Source organism: Stigmatopora nigra, chromosome 14, assembly GCF_051989575.1.
Source record: "Stigmatopora nigra isolate UIUO_SnigA chromosome 14, RoL_Snig_1.1, whole genome shotgun sequence".
NCBI lineage: Eukaryota > Metazoa > Chordata > Actinopteri > Syngnathiformes > Syngnathidae > Stigmatopora > Stigmatopora nigra.
The window spans coordinates 6,889,223-6,910,165 of record NC_135521.1 but is presented as its reverse complement, the minus strand read 5'-3'; the positions used below and the strand labels follow the sequence as shown (position 1 = coordinate 6,910,165).

The following is a 20,943-nucleotide window of genomic DNA, read 5'->3' as shown; positions in this document are numbered from 1 at the left end:
ATTTTGGAATTGAAAAATACAGATTATAAAGCACACATCGTCACAGTAGAAGTTCCACCACGAGTCGTCTTTGTGTTCTACCGGTTGAACTTGCCCACAGGAAGAGGACCGAAAGAGCATTTTGTAATTTACACAGACTTTCTTTATTTACAGATGAATTTCATGACATTTATCAGTTGGCATTGTCAAGGTGACGCAATACTTGCGCATGTAATTTTGGAGGTTGCATTAACTGCTTTTTTCTTTTAGACTAGGTTTTTAAAAACAAGAATCCAAATATATTCCTGTAGTTTGCCAAAACAAAATAAAAAGCTGCCCCTCCCATTTTTAATGTGGTAAAGGGAGACAGAACCAGTTGGGGGGAGGGAGGGCAAAGAGTCAGACCATTTAAGCGAGCAACCAGAAGAGTCATTATTACGACGCAAATGTCTTTTAGTGGGACATCCCAAAATTAGGTAGGTATTTTCAAGTGGTGGCGTGTCTAAAAGAAGGAGAAGCCTTGGTCACCTCTGCGGCCAAATTATTTCTCATGCTTTTCCCTTGCTTTATTCCAACTGGATTGGTGGGATTTATTTACACTAGGCTACACTCACCAATGCCATTAGTGGCGTGGTTGTGTGTGTGTGATCATGTATATGGTTTGTCTAGACTTTCAAACGACCTTTTGCCACACCACTCCATAAGTGTCGGTCCAAATCGCTTAGAATTGGTTATCGAGTGGCGCACAAATAGGGTGAGCGCACCTAAACGCAGCTGATTTGACAACAAGAGAACAATTGCAGGAATTGTAGTCTTCTCTCACTGTCAAAGGTCTGACGTTTTAGACTGGCAGGTGGGAGGAAGGGTGTAAAAAACAACGCCTGCATGAGGTGAGGATTGCTCGCCATAAGCGGGGCCGTGATGAGCGATCGGGTTTCTGATTGTAACGCTGACCGGAATGTGGAAGGACCTTCGAGTGGGCCGCTGACGTATGCTTGCCGAGCAACTGATTGGAGTGTGTGGCACAGCAGAGGGGAGGAGCACGGGGGGGAGTAGGGGGTAGGAGTGCGGGGGGCGGGTGGCAGAGTCCACTGTAAAACAGAAGTTGCGAGGCGGCAGGAGAAGCCGAGAGACAGCGGTGATACGAGGGAGGCAGGGAGGGGCGTGTGCGGGAGAGGTCCAAGTTGTCCCGGAGACTCATTTACTGACTAGAAGCTCCGTCGCCGACTCCACGTCCCAGGATTTTGACGACAAGGCCACTATTACTTCATTCTAGAGGAGAGACGCACGTGAGAAATCAGAGCGAGGGAGGCAGGGAGGATGTGGGGGGGCGTGGCCGAGCGACGCTCACTTTTTCAAAGCCCATGGCGCACAGTTCGTCTATTTTGCGTATGTACTCTGGGCTGGAGATGGGGGCGCCGGCGTAGCTGTGAGCCCAGAGCCTGGCTGTCTGTTTGAACATCTCTGGGTTCTGCTTGTACTGCGGAACAAACAATCATTTCAAGCGGAATATTCTTTGGGGTGCACACGAGTTGGCCTCGGACTGAGTAAAACCACCAACTTCAATCTAAATGCACCATCAATGCGGAATGGCATCAGTTGATCGCTTGTCCTTTTGGTGCAACAATAGTTTATGTTATGGACTACATCTGGCTCCATGACACTTACGGATAAAATACTCATATGTTTGATAGAATGACAGATTCAGAAACCCATTGAACATTGGGGCATTTCACGCTATGTGATGGACTATCTTAACCAAAAAGCATATGATTTTTCTATCCACTTTGAAAAATGATGTTAACGTGCATACTCGCTGACCTGATTGGCTACCACTGCATCCTGTGGATCGTCTGGTTCTGCAGCTGCCAATAAAGCTTGTAGTGACAAGAGGACTGTCCTCAGCGTCATGGCCGCCGCCCTGAAAAATGAACAAATAGCTCAGGGATCCAAAAATGTCTGGCATTTCCTATATACATAAATAAATACATTAAATGTATTGTCTATTTCAACTAGGAAGGCTTGAATTGAGTGATCGGAGTGAGGACATCTCTAAAAAAGTCTTTCCAGTGCCCTCTTGTATTTTTTCTAAATACTAAAATATCTGACTAATCACCAAAAACAAGTGTATAGCGAGGAAAAAAAATACTTTTTGCGATATGACTTGCATGCTCGCTCGAGACTTAAGAAAACCAAGCAAAAACAAACTCACCACTGGTCTTTGAGAATGTCCAAACATATTGCACCGGTGACTGAACTGATGTTGGGATGCCAGATTTTTGTGATAAATCGCACCTGTGTGATACAAAGAAAAACCAGATTGTATTATTTCAAAACAAAACGCAATAGTTGACAGCAACCATTATCTACCTTGGGTGGATTGAAAGGATATGTCTCTGGAATTTTAATTTCTAGTTGATATCTACCACCTGAAAGAAACAAATGTTAACAGATGACAACGATATTTTAATCAAACAACAGGCTGAGCATGATCTTGTGTGCCCGATTTAAATCAAGAGAACACACGGGTTGGTCAAAAACGGTGATGTTGTTTCTCTGGAAGAAGTCCTTTGTCCGGAGGGCATTGTCAAGTGCAGCATTCTCCTGTTGGAAAAGCCCAGTACCGCACAGATGACACCCCTGCAACAGCGCCACCTAGGCAGTCACTCACTCTCGTACACAACCAAATTCGGGGGGTTTGGGTATCTCCTAATTCGATGCGTGATCCAAGGCTTACCGACACACGGTCAAGTGTATTGACACCCCTAGAAACAGCTTTTCATAGTAAGTCCAATGTGTTAATTATGAATATAATGTGCAGTGCCTAATTTGATGAACAAATACATTTAAAACTAGTCTTATTGAAACAGGTTATTATGGTCAGAGTGGCACTGCTCAATGACCACTTAGTTCTTCGAACACCTGCGGAATCGCATTTGAATAAAAATTTGAAAAATAAACAAACATAAACATCAGCTGGCTTTGAAGTGTAGCAATACTATGTGAGGCCCGCTGAACAGTGAACTTAATGGCACCGGTGTCTATGAAGTCTTCAGAGGCCTCTCACCTTCATACGGTGTGTCAGGTGGTCCTGCGATCTCCCCCTTAAGTTCTGTAAAATTCTCGTCCACCAGATCCACCTTTATCTGATTCTTGCTGGTCTGAAACGTCAAAGAAGCAAAACAATACGACTAATAAACATGTCGGATAGTGTCACTCCACAAACGTGCCAATGCAGCATCAAAACCGACAGCCCTTTGTAGAATTAAAACAGTAAATCCAAGGCTTGTACAGTACCCGGACCACATCTGGGGCAATAATAATAAACATAAAAACAGTAGCAAAAGACGGTTGATTCAATGACAGAGGAACATTTTGACCTAGCTTCGATGGCTAACCAGGCTAGCAGTTACCATACGGTGATTGTGTGCTAACTCGGGACGTAATGCGAAACGGTTATAAAGTTGTTTCATTAAATTGAATTATTTGAGTTTGGGGAACCGCGACGGGGCATAATGAGCTCAAAAAGCCGACAGCAACTCCGTCGGGCTAGGCTAGGTGGATGTCGACTCAGGACAGCTACCTGGAGGCTAGCTGACAGCTGAGTTTTTTTTTTTTTTTAGCTAGCGACGCGTCCGTGGCGCTATGACACGATTCTTTCCAAAATAAACATCCATTTTTCAACGCGGCGACTGACCTCTTCACTTTTGACAACCTCCTTAAATTCCCGTTTTATCCTCTGAACTGCTATGTTGGCCATGATTTTTCCTCCCGGTCGTCCAGTGCGGTTTGGGGCCTCCTCGCCGCTCTCTGTCCGGGGCCTGACGAACGAACGTTAGCTGGCTCGCGGCCGCCTGTAGGAAGGCGCAGCTTTTGGGGGAACGGCCACCAAAATGACCGCTGTTGCCTTGTCGTCCTGGAGCGCTCGGGGCTGTCCGTTTACTCGCGCGACCTTAAACTTCCTTCAAGTATGTACGCGTGCGTTAATATCAATCGGGTAAGACTAGCGAGCTTAGAGGCATTGAAAACATTTTAATGGCAAACTGCATGAAGTCTGGCTGAGAGGAAGCCATGTGACCCACACTGGCCTCTTCAAAGTCTCCTCTCATTGGTTTATTATCAAGTGACGCGTTTAAGGCTTTTGGTGGGGGTTTGTTTGTTTTAGCATCGACGCCAAACCATTGGAGGAAAAACTCATTACTTAATTAATACGAATAATAATAACAATATGAACTATAATACTAATTGAAACAGTTTACCCGTTCGCTGACTTAAACGATTGATTCTTACATTTAGAACCTAAAAATAAAATTAATCACATTGAAATGCATAAAACTGATATTCAGGGTGGCTATGGCTCCTAAATAACGACCTAAATTCAATATAAAAAGAGTTTAAAATCAATTTTATCAACTGAACACAAATTAAATGAGGTATTCTTTTAATTAATTCCAATGGACTAATTATGACTACTACTGTACTCCTTTTTATAAGCAACAGTCTATCTGCATTAGTTCCACTAGGCGGCGACATTGTCGCATCTAGAAATGCTTTAACGTCAAAGCGCTTCTAAATTCCTCATTAGTAGTATACTATATCCTCGAATTTTCCTGTAACTTAAGAAGTTTCTTGTTCTAAAGATCTGTAAATAAATATACTGGACATAAAACTAGAAATAGTTTCATCCAGTCTCATACTGTGGCAGAAACACAACAATTGTCATTTGCCTTCATCATTAGATTAGATTAGATAATTTTATTCATCCTGTATTTGGGTAATTTCACTGTCACAGTAGCAAGATGGTGGGAATACAGACACATAAAAAGACATTTTAGACATAAATAAATAGGTAATAAATAAGTAAATAAGCATGTTGGATTTGCTACCGTGTTCAGCAGCACATTTATTTATTAATATATGATATGAGACAAGAACAATAATAGGTACATATGTACCCGGAATGGCAGCTAATACATATGAATGAGCATTGACAATTTCAGTAGCCTGTTGGGTCCTTTATTAACCATATCAGAGCACATCAGTAACCGATTAGGATACAAAGTATCTCACCATATCACTATAGTATATGTAGTTATGCTATACAGTGTACTCCATTTAACAACTTCAACCTGACAAACAACAGCACTCGCTCATTTTCTCCCAGTCATTTTACTTATGCCATTAATCCGCCCCTTGGTGTACTTTCTCCTGGTGGTAAGCATGGAGAAGACCAGTGCAGTGAAGATGACAGTGGTGAGCGCGAGGCAACAACCAAACACGGTCAGGGCCTTGTTGTCGGACACCCACTCGCATACGCAGCACGCCGGCCGGACGTTTCCGAAACGGCAAGTGTGAGGGGCGTCGTCTTCGGGGAACCCCCATTGACCGATGATTTGTCTGTAGACGTCGATGGATGCCTTGGCTTTGGATTGTTGCTGGGTAGAGCTGAACAAACCGTACTTGGGTAGATGATCATCCTGCAGCTTCCACATATAGAAACCTCGCAGGTTGACTCCATCCAACTGGTGTGCTGGACAAACATGTGCAGGCAGGAACATTTATTTAGCGTTTGTACAATGCTGAATGTAATATTATTAGATGATTAAATAACCCCGGGTCTACTGTAGTGTTGCACCGATTTGATACTAGTATCGGTACCGATGCAACAAAAATGTGGTTTCAGCAGAGTATCTGCCGTTGGGGGAATCGTTATCGGGACACTATTCTGCTCGCCGTCAAACGGCTATAAAGGGCAAAGTTTGAAATTTAATCTAGTTCATCTCTCCATTGTTTCTCTCCTCCCCCACTCTGTAATCAGCTTTATGGTTCCTCTGGAGTTTAAAGAAGGCGGCAATATAGCCATAAAATATAGTATATTGCTTGCTGAGCTACACCTGAGATTCAACATCATCACAGAAAGGTACATTTAACAGCGCAAGACATGCCATAACATGTATTTCTGGAGCCCTCCTTCTTAGATCAAGTCAAAATACTATCAGGAAGATTGGAAACTAATATTTCAGTGCCATTGACGACACTGGACGTTCAACTCATTCGGCCCTCCCTATCAAAACCGAGTGAAAAATACCACAAAATGAAGCAGGTGTTGACTGTACCTGAAAATGAAAAGGCTAACCTTTAAGAGCCTCCTGCAAGTAACTTTTAAGATAGTGTAGCCTCATTTGATCCTGGAAAAGAGCCTGATCATCCACTCCGCTGCCCGTGACGATGACGGGCAAAGCGTTTCCGTAACGTTGAGTCACCCAGTTCAAGATCTTCCGGAGCCCCCAAGGGACGAGAGCTTGGCCCAAATGTGAGGAGGGCCAGGTGGGATCAGATAAGATCAGGCAGCCGTGATTGCCACCTTGTTTTTGCTGCGTGTTATTCGGCAAAGGGGAGACCAGGCGGGTGGTGAAATGATTCAACGCGATGAAACTCAGGGCACCTCGGAGTTCCTCTCTCTCAATTTTCGTAAAAGTAGGAAAGGACTCGTCTCGCTCCAAATGGTGGGATGTCTCTCTCGGTGCCTCTGCCCGATGGCTCTTCTTCTTCTCCTCATATCCGACCTTTAGCAACGGGTCCAGGAAACGACCCAGTTCAGAAAGAAGGAACCCCTCCACCGCCGTGGCGTGCGACTCCAGAAGGAAAACGTTTGCGGGTTCGGCCCAATCGGCGTGTAGCGCCAGTGACACCCAAGCCCCCCGCTGATCTGGGTACTTCTGTTTGTGGAGCCGCCAGGCTTTGGCGTGTGCCAAAAGGAGGTTTCGGGCAGCCCGGCGCCGCTCGTTCCCGTCGGAATAAATATCCGTCAGTCTGTTAGGCTCGTTGACCGTGATCCAGTAACGGACCCGAGGGCCGAGCTCCTGGAAGCAAAGCGCCGCGTATTGCCCAAAGGCTTCCACCGTGCTGTAGTTGAGCCAACCTCCGGACGCGTGCAGAGCGCCAGGCAAGCCCAGATTCGGAGCCTTGTGCGTCGGATAGTAGAGGATCACCAGGGCCACCAAATCCAGTTTCTTTAGCTCGGTGAGGACGCAGCGGTAGTACCTTGTCAACACAGGTGTAACAATGCCATATATGAGGAATGACATGGATCAATACTACTCCACATTTTTGATCAGTTATACAAGTCAGAGCCATTACGACGGAATATCCATAGTAAATCATTTGTAGTATTTTCTAGGCAACAAATGAGTTTAAAAAATTATATTTGTTCCTTTTCTGGCCAGGATGCATCCTCCCATCCAATTGTTTATCATGAGCAGACATCCAATCTATTAGAAATGGGATGGTTTGAAGTGAATGAATAAATGTTCATTCGGCCCCACCGTCCCACTAGATTGGACATCTAACTCCGTCAATGGCAGACATAGTCAAAATATCCTCTATTACTTTCGAGACTAGTGCGAAAATGATATTTACCCCATGAACCCAAATGACGGCAGTCGAAGATCATTCATGAAAAACCCAAAGTTGCAATTCCGCACTTTTACCTCAGAGCTTTGACATTGACATTGGAGAGGTCTCCATTTGGTAAAATCAGAGACCAGTTCAGAGCAAAGCGGTAGTGCGTGGCCCCGGTCGATGCAAACAGGTAAAGGTGACTCCGAATGGCCAGATAGTCGGTACACTGGGAACGGTTCGTGTGAAGCTTCACACCCGGGATCACACGCAATGATCCGTCTCCTGTCCGGTTCCAGCTGTAAACGTGGGGATCTGTAAACTGGGGGGAGTATGGGTAAAAGCGGGCCTGACAAAAAACAGCCAAACATCAATTATCTGTCTGTGTTCTACTTGAGTCCTTCTCTGCAAGTCATTGCGGTCGTACCTGTAAGGTGGAGTCCGCAATACCCCAGTGAAAATCACAGGGGAAACGCCCTCTAACTTCTATCGAGGGCTCCACTTGGGGGAAGCCGTTGTTGGCGATAAGCTGTTTGTAGTACTGAGCACTTGTTTTGGCCGTCCTGTTGCCATTGGGATGAGTGAAGTCCGTATAGAAAAGGCCCCGGCGGATTGTGTAGCCGTAGTTCCATTCAAAACCGTCCAGCAGAGACCACGCCGTGTAGCCTAGCAACTGAACTCCATCTAACCTGATGGCTGGAACACAAAACAGGACATTCACAAGATGAAATTACATGAGTGTTGAAAGGGGGAAGGGGGGTGTTGAAGTGGTGTCCGAGGCTCCTGCTCACCTGCAATCTCACAGACACTATTTTTTTTCACTTGGGAGTATAAAGTACAAAAAACAAAAACATACATAGTATGTCACACCAGAGTATAAGTTGCATTTAATGGGGTACTTTATTCAACAAAGCCAACCTCATGATGAGATTCCGTTTTAAATGTGTAACTTAAAGTAATGGGGCGAGTAAGGTGGGGGGTCAATATTTACTTTCAAAAGCTGCTGTTCAGTCTCATAGAGTACACGGCTCTAAGAAACAAATGACTTTGTTTAAAGCAGTATGAATGAAATGGACATTTACCTTGTAAAACCTGATTGATAAATCTCTTCATCAGGTAAATGGCCACTGTGTCTTCTCTTTCCACACTCGCTTCTGAAAACCATCCACCTTCAGCCACCACAATTGGCAAGTCCCCATACTCCAGCTTTATCCAGCCCAGGACGCGTCTCAGATCCGGAGACACGGCTTGACCAAAGTGGGATAGGTTGCGGCCCAGACGGAAGTTGTTCGGGCCAAAGGACAGGGCCACAAAGTCAGACGTGTTCTTCACCCAAAGCTTCTCTTTGGTAGAAAATGCCGGCAGAAGGTTGCCGTGCTTTGTTTTGAGAGAAGCCGGATAATCGCCATCCCCTAAAATGGGCTGCGCGAACCAACCGAGAACGGCTTCCATGGACTGTTGACAAAGATCAACGTTGGTGGCTGTGCTTTGTCCTTTTTGAGGTTCCACCCAATGGGAACCCAAAACAATGGAAACGCTACCCTTCTGAGTGGGGCGGTACTCCGTGTTGTAGATGTGCCAGGCTTTGGCATGTGCCTGCAAAAAAAAAAAACCTAGTTAGAATCCAATAGGATGTAAATACAAATTTGTGTGGGTTTTCTACGGGTACTCAAGTTTCCTCCAATATCCCAAAATCATGCACGGTACTCTATATGTTTGTGTGTGTTGGTAAAAAGACTCCCCCACTCCAGCTGAACCTACTGAGTGACTGATGATAACCTAACAGGTGTCCGATAATGATCTTTTTTTTTCCATATGTGCGACAAAACATGAGTGATTACGATTGAGATGCAATGCACCGACAAGATAGACTTTGGACACCTCATGTCTCATAAAACAACCTATTGCTGGTGAAGAAAATAAACACTGCGGGGGTCCCTTGGTGGCTAAATTAAGAGAGAGGAAAAAAGTGCATTTAAACAGGTGATTGGCGACTTACCCTGATCAAATTGTGAGCCACAACCAGAGATGCCGCAACCCCCCCGGTCTCCCCAGGAGCATGGACGCCCACGCCGTAACCCTGCACGGCCACCAGATATGGGTTATGCATGGTCTGCCAGTATCTGACACGTTTCCCGAACGTACGAAAGCAAAAGTCGGCGTAGTCCCCAAAAAATTCAATCAGCCTTGGGTTTTTCCACCCTCCATAGACCTCCTGCAGGACCAGCGGCAGATCCCAATGATGAATGGTCACCATGGGCTCAATTTTCTTTTCCAGGAGCCCTTCAATGAGACGGCCGTAGTGCTCCACGGCCAGTTGATTTGCGGGACCGCTGGCATTGCCGTCGGGGAAGAGTCTCGGCCACGAGAGGGAGAAAGAGTAGGATTTCACCCCTAGAAACTCAAGTCCTCGCACATCTTCCGCCCAGCGAGCGTAGCCGTCATCGGCTGTTTTGGATTGCGTGAAACGGTCCCAGATCGATGGACCCCTTCCATCCCGTCCCGAGGAACCTTCAGTCTGGAAGGCCGATGTCCCAGTTCCCCAGAGAAATCCCGGGGGGAAAGTACCGTGCAAAAAGGCATCTTCTAGACCGATAGGAGTGGGCTTGGGTTTCTGCCACATCTGCCTGCCTTCACCGATGGAACCGTCTACTCTGTGCCAAGTGTTCAACGACAACAAAGGCAGAAGGAAATACCGAATTATGGAATGAGATGGATATTCCGGCATGCTGAAAGAAGTTTATCCTGCTCCCCTCTCCCTAAAAAATCCACATAAAGTGAAAGGTGAGTTGGTCTCAGTGGGAAGGAAATATTGCCATTTTTGAAAAGATGTCCATTTTACAGGAGGACTGGCGAGAAATGACCACAGCCCTTAGAGTGGAGCATTGAAGTGGAGTGATCCTTGTAAACCTGCTAAGACAATCTTCCCTCTGCACTTGTGTTACCGCCGAGCTCCACCCTCCTACCTCATGTTCACACATACAAAGGTTGACGGCTAATCAGCGGGCTCGCTTGTGTCACCACCAGTGCTGGAACAATATACCCATACGGTGACATACGTGGTATCCCAAAAGGTTACGATATTCTCCTCCCAAGAAGCCATTGACGGCCAATAGGTTTTTACTTGCGACTAGAGACTGTTTTTATGTGAGCGTGGGCCGTGGAACTCGACGCATGGCCTAATTGTCTGATTAAGGGTTAGTGGCTACGGTAACCCTAATGAGATCACCAACTGATGAACAAGGTCAAAATTCTGCGGAGGTCCAAAAGAGTTAAATCACTCCAAAATAAACAAGCTTAACAAACAAGCTGTGTTTTCAAACTGCTTTAGTAGAGGCAAGAGCCTTCATTAAAGTGGAGATTGATATTATAGCTCCTGCCTTTTATCAACTCAGATCAAATGATTGTTTCCTTGAAATGGACTGAGCGTCTATTGCCGCCAATCAATATTTCCCTCTTTTACTAACTACCACAACATTGAGTCTAGCTATGGATAACTTTTGTATAGCTGCGCACTGACTTCGAACGGGTTAAGACATAGACCGCTGAAATGAAGAGGAAAACCAATTTTTACAGCATCGTGATGAAAAACGATACATCTTCTAACAATCTTATTGGAAGAACGCCCCGTGAAGCGTCCGCAGTGTTCTCCCCAGATTCAATAAAAGCATGACAGGTAAGGATATAAAAAGAAGCAAACTCACCTAAGTTGATTCGATTTGCCTTCATTTTGCAGTGGGTGATCCAGGCTCCCATTGGTGGAAAGTGTGTGTCTGAGTTTTAATGTCCATCTGCCCGTATGTGTCGCCGTCTTTAATTTAGCCTTCAGGGCAGAGCGGCTTTCTCATTAAAGCCGTCTGTGGAGGTGTGGACAGCAAACGCTGAAGTTGCCCTGGAAACAATGTGCCATGAAGCAAGTAGCACACAGGTACATTCAAATGGACACATGACACATACAGGATGTATTTATATGTATACATGTATATGTACAGTACCCTTTAAATAGTATATGTAGATCCACTTTCATTAACAGTGCAAATCCATCTCAACTGGGAAGGCTGACATGATATGATCATACAGTACAGCATATGTAGATGTTGACTGTATATGTGTATGTATAGGTGTATATGTGTGTATGTGTATATGTGTATATGTCTATATGTGTATATGTGAATATGTGTATATGTGTATATGTGTATATGTGTATATGTGTATATGACATATACACATATACTATATGTGTATGTGTATGTATAAGTGTATGTGTGTATGTGTGTATATATTTTTTTTCTGAAAATCTCGCAAGTGCAACTAACGAACATTACATGTGCTCTTCTTTTTTTCCATTTTGACGTCCTACAGGTGTAACAACTTGTTTTCCACATGAGGAACTTTGAACAGGTTGTGATAGCGTCTGTGAAATGGGGCAACCTTTGAGTTCAGTCACCAGATTGTTGGCCACCATAAAAAAAGAAACCCAAAACAAACACAGAGCACTAAAAAACAAGAACCAAACTTGAATTTATTGAAATGGTCACTGGGAGCGGATGACGACGAGCTCATCGTTATCACATGACTTTCTTCTGGAGTAAAGCAAATGAACAGTGGCAAAAAGGAAAGGCACAAAACTTGGATTAGTGATCGGTTGCATTGCAAAGCAGTTCATGAATCTGTTCAAAACTTGAGATCAGAAAATCAGTGTTCGCCGATTCCTCTGTAATATGTATGTAATTTTTTTTCTATTGTCGAGATGCAACTTCTCATTAATTAATTCATCAATGGTAGACGTCCAATCCATTTGAAGAGGGAATGTGGCAGCGGATGAATATTCAGTCAATGAGTTAAGCCATGAAAGTGATGATTTTACTTTGCAAGAATTTCATATTTAAAGAAAAAAATAGTTTTTTTAATGTAATATTGGTAAAGCCAATACCACAGGCAGGAAAAATGATAGCGGCGCAACACTTCTTTAAAAGTGGGAAAAACACTGAGATTAGGTGAAGAAAAAAAGTAGGATATAACTTTGATGTGATAATTTGCCACAAAAGTGTTTAGTGCCTCTTCACCTTGTTCAACATTATGTGCAATTAGGAAAGAAAAAAACCTGCATTTTCAGCCATTCGAGTCCATGTGCTCGAGCTTTGCTTGTATACATTCAAGTCATTCATCAACAAATATTAAGTCATTCTATACAAGAGATTAACCACAAAGTGTTATATTTTTAAGGACACGGGGGGAGGAAAAGAGCCCCTCAGTTTGGAAGTGGACATGCATGCAGTCTTTTAATGCAATACTCATCCATATGGTTTAGCTGATATAGTTATTGGCAAAAGAGGTGAAATCAAAATCAAATCAGGAGGGTCAATTTCAAATGAGTTTTAAAGAGTGAGAAGAAATAACATTGGGGGGGGGGGGGGGGGGGTGCAAGAGCAGAGCTTTATACAGACTGGTAGCCAGTGCGACTCTTCCTCCGTCCAATCAGGTAAGAGAGAAGGACAAGGACGATTAGGAAGCTGAGGGCCACACCCACCGCGATGGGCACCAAAAAGCTCAAATCAGAGTCCAGGAAGCATTCCTCGGCTGACAGACACAAAACAAAACAAAAGACAGTAGGGTTACTTTAGCCAGTGGAAAAGAGGGAAACAGCAAAGGCGAAAAGAAAAAGAATTAGAAGATGCACACGCCTGAGCCTGGAAGTTGATTGAATATTTATGAGGAGAATCAACAATGTGATTATTCAAAGGCAAAAGAGTTAAAAGGACATGATTGAGAGTACAGAACAGTACATTTAGCTATGCTGAAGTTTTTTTTCTTACACCTCCCAAGTACGATACTGTATTTCCCAAAGCCTCAAATGGTCAATCAAACAAACGCTCAGGCAGGAAAGAAAAGGGAGCAAAGAGGAACTAACGGGGAAGACGGGCAGCGTTTGTCTTGATTATGAAACAGGAAAGGAGAGCAGTCTAGAAAGACTCATAACCGCTGGCCACGTTTCTCTTTCTCCCGATGAAATAGGCCACCACAACGATAAGAATGAGAACAAGCAGGGCAACTCCGACAGCTATGGGAACGAGGAAACTCTCCCAGTCCATCTGGCAATCCTCGGCTAAATGACAGTAAGGAGAAAAAAGGGATAAAGTTCTCATTAAGGCAGTGAAGAAAAGGTTAGGAAACACGTTTACTCACTAGATCAAGGCCAACAGCACACTTTTATTTCCACTAACCCTCATTCAGATTTTTTTTTATTTTAAATAAACCCTTTTCATTGATGGCTCTAGACGTCAAATGGCAACCAAAGTGTTAACTACCTTAAAAAGCCAGTGGGTATTTGAAGCTATATTTTTTAAAATACATTGTAATTTCATTTTTATCCCTATATAAAATAAATGTATATTTATAATTATTTTAAAAATGTCAATAGAAATATTGATGAACTTTTAGAAACATGATAAATACTTTTTCAATGAGGCAAAATAGTAACTCGCCCTTTTAAAGGGCTAAGTTTTCAGTCCAATTTTGAATAGATGTCCACTGTATTGGGTTCAAATCTCCAGAAACCAATACAGATTCAGTTTGACACCCCTTTACGATCCAGTTTGGGAGTCTATACACAGAATGTTTCACACACAGATTCCCTTTTATTGAAGATGTGAGAAAATGAGGGAGAAAAACATAAGCCTATGTAGGCTTTACTCATTAAAGAAAGCCAGTACTTGTACTGAGCAAGGCACTAGTTTCTACCAGATGACGTAGCGACAAAGTCAAATTGAGTAACAATGCTGCATTTTGTCACTCAAAGAAGCAAATTATAAAATGGTCATGGAGGATCATTATCACTGCCCTAGTCCGGGGATACAAAGGTGCATTTGGGCCACACCAGAAAGAGAAAAATTGCTTATCATTTCAATAATGGAATAACTTAAGTTTATGCAACTATTTGGAACAAGTGGAATGAAAATGTAAATGTCAATTATGTCAAAATTTGATCCAGAAAATGCAAAGCCAAGCAGTTTAAGAAAAAAACATGGAATTGATGAGATCGGAAAAAAAATGTAATTAAATCGGAAAAATATATTTTTAATTTAACAAGAATAAAATCCGGATTTGATTACTTTCCAAAACTTAATATATCTCCTATTTCTAACTATATTCTTGTAAATGTTTGATTTTTCCTTTTCAGCATGGCCCCAATACCCCATCATATAAAACAAAAAACCACAGTGTCACACTGGCTTGTTATTGTCGGAACAAAAAGATAAAACAAAACCCAAAATTTAAAAGAATAACACACACTGTTGCTCTCCTGAGGCTTTCATGGGCTGCAGTGCAAAGTATAAGGATATTAGCAATAAATTCTTTGGACTTCTGAGTGCCTAAAGTATTGTGATACACCATCATATCAATTAATTGTCAGACGCCTATAAATAATCCAATGCATTGAAAATGGGAGCCACTCAGAAGTCTGATTCTATTATTAAAGAAAAGGGAATCAAAAAATCAAAGTTTGAAAGAATTTTGAGTCTAATTTAGGAGCACCTGCAGTCATCAGAGCCTGGATGGCAACACAAAATCAAAAGACAAATTCCAAATACATAAATCTATGAATATTCTCATTCAAAAATAAAAGAGCATTTTAGTGCATTAACATAAAAACATACTCAAATGAAACAAAATCATCCCTTTTTAGGACCTAGTGTCTAGTGTCAATTGAAAAAAAAATCAGATTTTTTTTTCTTCTTGTCTGTCTCGTGCAAAATGTTCGAGACCCCAAAAGCAGAAAACGTCTTGGCGCGTCGTCTATGCTGATGATTTACTCGACACGTCAAGACGTTGTCTGAGTGGGTCCGGGGATGAAATTGTCTCTCGTGATTGCAAAATCTAACGTTTCTCCTGCGCTGCAGGGTCAAACATAGGCTAAGGCTTCCTTGAAACTTCTGGTAAAGGATAAAGGAGTTTTATAACTATCTTTTCTGCACAACTGAAGGATTCACACATGAAACCTAGGAAAATATTCAGCATTAATGAATTAAATTACGGAAGGGGTGGGGAACCTTTTTCCTCCCAACATTTTAGAAATGATCTACTTTCAACCTCTCATCTCATTTTCTGGACCGTTTTATCCTCATAAGGGGTCGCGGGGGATGCTGGAGCTTATCCCAGCTGAATTCGTTTCAATATCTGTGGACAAAATGTTCTTACAATTTAGCCAAGGCTTTATTTGTTCGAAGATGACGGAGGTTCCCCACCCTTCCATCATTGGGATGAAATCACAAAAATCAAAGCAAATAAAATAAAGTATATCATGTGCAAAGGTATGAAATCTTAAAATGGAAACAATGTGGAGTGTCCACAGAGCAAATGCAAGATTTAAAGATGTTGGAATCCAGTAATGCTATATTGTTTTACAGATGGCGTCTTGAAGATTTCAATATCATAAATCTCTATTAACTTTAGAAGCTCGTCATAAAATAATTCATACATCGGTAGCAATACGACACTAAAATGACATCAGCAGCATCTTGGCCAGTGGAAGGCCAAATTTGATCTTTTTACCTCATTGGCTGACATAGACAGCACTAGATTGTCCAATCCATTTGGAGTGGGAGTGAAGGCATGTTTGTCAAAACAAAATTAGTATTTGTATTTCTTGGATACAATGTATGAAATTTATGATATTCTAAATCACCAAGACGCTTCTGTATTTTGGCAGTCTGATGTAAGTAACCATGAGACTGCTGAAGTTAAAACATAAAATGTGGATGTTGCATTTGCTCCACTCCCCCACCCAAAAAAACAACAACAAACAAATGGAAAACAGACAAACACACATGGGGTCAAAACAAGTTTGGTCCTTGTAAAAACAAACAAAACAAAAATAAACAAGTACATTGTTGTCCCCGTTTTAGATGTTGAGAGCCAATCAAATTGATTGAACATGAATCCAAGGACCAGGCTTGAGAGGACCCCAATTGTATAATGATTCTCAAAGGGTCTGATATCCAACATAGGTCTTTCTTCGACCAATCACATATGCAATCACTACAATGAGAATCAAGCCAGCCAGAGCAGCGCCGACAATGATTGGGATTAAGATGCTGGTGTCGTCCATTGGACACTCATAGGCTGCAGACGAAAAGAGAGTCAGTCAACCACAGATTTCTTCTCAACTCACCAGTTTCTTCCAATTTCTAGCCATTATCTCTTACCTTTCCCTTCAGTTCTTATAATCTTAAATTGAAGGGTTGATAAAGGGACTCATTTGTCTAGGGAAAGAATTTCAATTTGCATTGCAGAGGTTTTGCTCAAGTAGCAATATAAAAGTGTACTAATTTTATAATTGTAAGCATTGATAAGGACGGAGGTACTATGAGTTTAACCTCTTCAGTGACAAAATCTGCAATTTAATTCCCATATCATATAATGTCAATCAGCTAGCTAGGCCAATGAGTGACAAGAATGTCTTGTTAGTCTTTGTGGGAGCTTCTGTAAGAAATACTTGGAGCATGAATGAGGCAAAATGCTAGTGCAATAAAAGTCATTATGCTTTACATGAAGAATAACATAGAATAATATGCCTGTTCATGTTGCTACATTACTAACTACAAGACAGAAAATGGTACCTGTACTGAAGAGACCCTTTTTGACGGCGAAAGGCTGGACTTGGAGGTTGAAGGTGAAAATGTTGAGTTGGCTGGTGATGGAATAGTTCTGCTCTTTGTTGCACATGTACGAGCTGCCCAATGCCGCCTCCCACAGACTCAAGCTACTGTTTGCGGCTGAGAAGACCGCACCTAGCAAAAAAACAAATAAAAAAATGCACAACTAAGTGTTAGTGTATCCCTACATAGAGTATGTGTTTTGTGTCTTGAAGAAAAAAAACATTCGGATTACCAGAACTCAGCTTTGTGGTAACATTCATAGTCTGCAGGTGGAATTTTTTGGTGTTCTGTCAGGAAAGAGAAGAGCCCAGATCAGAGATGAATACATTTTTTTTTAAATAATAATAATAATCATCGGCGGATATAGAGTTCAAGGGACACCATTCATAAACTAGCCATGTATTATTTCAAATAATGTATACCCAATCAAAAGCTAAAATTCCACAATGACCCAAATGGCATTTTTTTTAAAAAAATGTAGAAAAATAGATCAACAGAAAACAGATGTAAAAGTTGGGTCCACTTATAACTCCTAATACATATCAAACTGCATCCTAGAGCATACAAGACTCACATTGGTGAAAGTGAGCGCTACGGTCATGGCGTTAGACACCAACACCAGCGAACTAATGTTGACTCCACAGACTCCAGACACTCTGGTCATATTGGGGTCCAGGTTGATCTCTTGGTAGTTCTACAGCAGAAAGGTATATTTAAAAAATAAACTGGATGCATTCTATTTGGAGAGCAAAGCATTTGGCGGGATGTCACACACACAAACACACCTCGCCTTGCTTGACACCAATGCGCAGGGCAAAGTTTGCCAACAGACAGGCTGTGCCGTTCTCGCCCGACTTAATGCTGAACGTCCCGGTTCCGGGGATCGGTAAGGTGGGCGCTGGTGTGGTGGTGGGAGCGAGCGTGTGGGCGCTGGTGTTTGTCACAGGAGCCACTGTGGTTGGGATGGATGTTGCGGGCAGGTCGGCAGCACAGGTGGTCACTATGAAAAGAGAGGGAGCAGGTCATTAGGGGGGGCGGAAAGCACTTCAACATATCGTCACAACCTTAGTCAACGGAAGAATGACTGACACAAGGCCACGCCGGTACTTACTGTTTTCACTCTGCGTTCCGTTTTTGATGAACGCCTGGATTCGCACGTCCCATAGGGTCTGGTTGACTGTGTCGGACTGAAGGGTATCTTTACTCTGACAGGAGTAGCATGTGTCCATGCTTATGTCACTGATGTGAGGTCGGACCGTCACGGAGAGCGTGTCTGAAGAAGGCATAAAAAAACGTGTAGTCACAAAAAGTCAAAGTACACAATTTATAGTGAATAGACTTTGATTTCATGATTTTCTCATATTATGAAATGAATTATTAGGTTCCCTTTCTTTCAAATCAGACAACTCCTAGCTATTTTAACATTGATGTGTTCACTTTCCATGTGTCACCTGATTGTGAGTTTTTTGTAGCTCCTGTGAGTCATTTTCAAGCAGCACAGGGTGCCGCCCATGTTGTTGACATGCCCGCACTAAGTTTAACATGTCTTGCTCATTTGCAAACACACTATAGCTGAAAGTGTCTGATACACATTAGGGTTATCCCGATCAAAGCTACTTCATCATGTGGCTGGTAGGCCTAAACTTATTAATTGCTATTGAGAGTCAGATCTCAATTTTCTTTTTCTTTCCTTTCTTTTCAACTGGGAAGTTTAGCATTGAGTGATCAAGCTCTACTGACATTGACGACGATAGACGTCCAATCCAACACTTTAATCACTGACTGCCCTTCAAGTTAAAATTAAGTAAACGTCTGTCACTGTAAATGGCAGCCAATGAGGTAATACTTATAAATACATTTTAAAACGCTGGCGCTGGTGTATTTTTGGGTAGACATGGAGACTTTACCATTCAATGCAGATTTAGGGAAGACGGTTGAGTCGTTGAGGTTGTAGGAGAACGTGATGACATCCGACTGGTAGGTATTCCCACCAGCGGTGAAGTTCAAGCTCCAGGTGTGTCCTGCTCCAAAGCTGAGCTTCAAGGTCGAGCTCGTGGCATCGCAAACACTTCCGTTGGATGAGACTTCGGCAGGAAGTTCAAACTCGGCGAGCTGACTCTGAGGAGAAAAGGAGCGTGAAGAGAAAATTGAATTAGAGTTGAGCATGTATAAGTACTATCTGTTCTGTAGGTGAATTAATTTGCCAGTAGAGGGCAGGCTTTCGCTTGATAGTAGTGCTTGTTTATTTTTATTTTAGTTTAATTTTGCTGTTGCATGTTAAAATATTTCAAAATAAGAGGCCAGGAAGAGGGCTGGCACTCTTCCACTCTACTATGAATTTTGTTTTCTATGTATTTCTCTGTATTTTTATCTTTCCTAACTACTCAAAAGTAAACTAGAATTCTGAAAAGGATTGTGATCTGTGAAGGCAATACTACAATGTACTATGTACAGTTATGTGAGCTGTAGCTCAACCTTCTACTTTCAGTAGTGCATGTGACAGGAAATACATCAGGAAAACGCAACAAGTGAAATGCTGAGTGCAAAGAATCTCTGGAGCAACAGAACATGCCTCATCACATTTTAAGAGTTATTGTGCAACAACGGGCTAGAATGCTGTCTTTATTTGTGGTTACAAACTCACCTTGTTGTCTGACGTCATGTACGAAACCGAGAAGTTGACCATGAGATTGGCGTAAAGACACAACTTGTCATCTTTGTCTTTGACCGTCACCTCAGTACCACGTGACAAGTGAATTACTGCAAAGATAAATGGTATCATATAAATCAGATTTCAACTTAACTCACAATTATTGCAAATTCCTGCTACTGAAGTATATAAATTCACAAGGATCGGTGTAAAATATAAATCACTTCGTAACATACTCAGCAGTATGGGATTTTTTTTGCAAGGTAACGATTATATGTATGTAATTAATACAGTATAAAACACCAATTTATGTTTTAGTGCTTGCTACGTAGTAGTTAACGGAACGTTTATTTCGGTCTTGTATTGCTGCTTCATGACGCCTTTCCGCTGTAAACACTTTTATGGGGTTAATTGCTAAACCAGGAACAAGATATTCTATCTTATTTGACGCAAAGTAATAAAGTGCAATGTTTACGTCGTGGCATCCTGTGCTGAAACAGGGCAACGTTAGACAAGCTCGGGTTTACTCATTAACTCAAATTGTAGGTTTTCAAAGCAGTGTTAGCCAGCGGCTATGCTACTGTTACGCCATAAAGTCTCACAAGCAAATCTACTTTTCGACATTGCTGTCAAAACATACTTCACCGTTAACTACTCATGCCGACACAAAATAAATGGGTTGATACACAAAGGGCGTGTAATTGAAGCTTTATGCGTCGTTTGTGATACTTGAGTTGCGATCTTGACGTAGACGTTATTAGCATTAGAGCTAACCACATTAGCTCCGTTCATAACATTCAAGTTAGTGATGCTTCGTTTTTCCAAGATTTGAAGAGATAGATGAATCAAAAACACACATAGATATGCATTTAAGAGAAAAATACATATAGATCGGAGTTCATTTGAATTAAATAAAGAACCAGGCCGATTGTTATCCAAAACACATCTTATGGCTGGGGTTTCATAACTTAATTCCTATGAAATCATTTAAACTCACCACATCCAAAGGCAAAGGCAAAAACGGCGTATCGGAACATGATGGCCTGCTGCTTGGCGGTGGACAAAACAGTGTAAATCCCAGCAGTTGGAAGACACTCGGCTGAAGAGAAGATCTGCCGACTGGAGAAGGAAATGCAAGTCACATAAAAAAGTCACATGACTGAGGCCAATGTGTCACAGGATCTGCGAACCTTTTTTCAATGCACATAACGTCAAAGCATTTGTGGGGATCTTACAAATCTTTCATCTGCCATTATA

The 20,943-nt window shown here is 42.3% G+C and overlaps 3 protein-coding genes across 7 annotated transcripts; all 3 read right to left on the bottom strand.

The window, feature by feature from the left end:
- Positions 1 to 119: 119 nt before the first annotated feature.
- LOC144207129 (ubiquitin-conjugating enzyme E2 K) lies at positions 120 to 4,078 on the bottom strand. Of its 2 annotated transcripts, XM_077732380.1 has the most exons (8): positions 3,878 to 4,078; positions 3,677 to 3,800; positions 3,047 to 3,140; positions 2,350 to 2,408; positions 2,192 to 2,274; positions 1,801 to 1,900; positions 1,331 to 1,459; positions 120 to 1,251 (listed from the first exon to the last, which is right to left on the bottom strand). In XM_077732380.1, the coding sequence occupies exons 2-8, from the start codon at positions 3,737 to 3,739 to the stop codon at positions 1,177 to 1,179; spliced, it is 603 nt and encodes a 200-aa protein (XP_077588506.1). In that variant the 5' UTR covers positions 3,740 to 3,800; positions 3,878 to 4,078; the 3' UTR covers positions 120 to 1,176. The 2 variants fall into 2 exon arrangements, with proteins under 2 accessions (XP_077588506.1, XP_077588504.1); XM_077732378.1 differs by having other exon boundaries at positions 3,677 to 4,078.
- Positions 4,079 to 4,986: 908 nt separating this feature from the next.
- klb (klotho beta) lies at positions 4,987 to 10,183 on the bottom strand. The gene is made up of 6 exons (XM_077733342.1): positions 9,377 to 10,183; positions 8,460 to 8,973; positions 7,805 to 8,073; positions 7,470 to 7,726; positions 6,116 to 7,023; positions 4,987 to 5,509 (listed from the first exon to the last, which is right to left on the bottom strand). The coding sequence occupies exons 1-6, from the start codon at positions 10,103 to 10,105 to the stop codon at positions 5,130 to 5,132; spliced, it is 3,057 nt and encodes a 1,018-aa protein (XP_077589468.1). The 5' UTR covers positions 10,106 to 10,183; the 3' UTR covers positions 4,987 to 5,129.
- A 1,698-nt stretch (positions 10,184 to 11,881) lies between these two features.
- On the bottom strand, positions 11,882 to 20,852 carry lamp2 (lysosomal-associated membrane protein 2). Of its 4 annotated transcripts, XR_013328775.1 has the most exons (10): positions 20,684 to 20,852; positions 19,681 to 19,796; positions 18,944 to 19,154; positions 18,148 to 18,309; positions 17,822 to 18,036; positions 17,611 to 17,730; positions 17,269 to 17,323; positions 16,998 to 17,168; positions 13,289 to 13,483; positions 12,810 to 12,957 (listed from the first exon to the last, which is right to left on the bottom strand). XR_013328775.1 is itself a non-coding variant. In XM_077733345.1 (9 exons), exons 1-9 carry the CDS (start codon positions 20,721 to 20,723, stop codon positions 12,815 to 12,817), a joined length of 1,233 nt encoding a protein of 410 aa, XP_077589471.1. In that variant the 5' UTR covers positions 20,724 to 20,852; the 3' UTR covers positions 11,882 to 12,814. The 4 variants fall into 4 exon arrangements, 3 of the variants coding, with proteins under 3 accessions (XP_077589471.1, XP_077589470.1, XP_077589472.1); XM_077733345.1 differs by lacking the exon at positions 13,289 to 13,483 and having other exon boundaries at positions 11,882 to 12,957; XM_077733344.1 differs by lacking the exon at positions 12,810 to 12,957 and having other exon boundaries at positions 12,972 to 13,483.
- Positions 20,853 to 20,943: the final 91 nt, after the last annotated feature.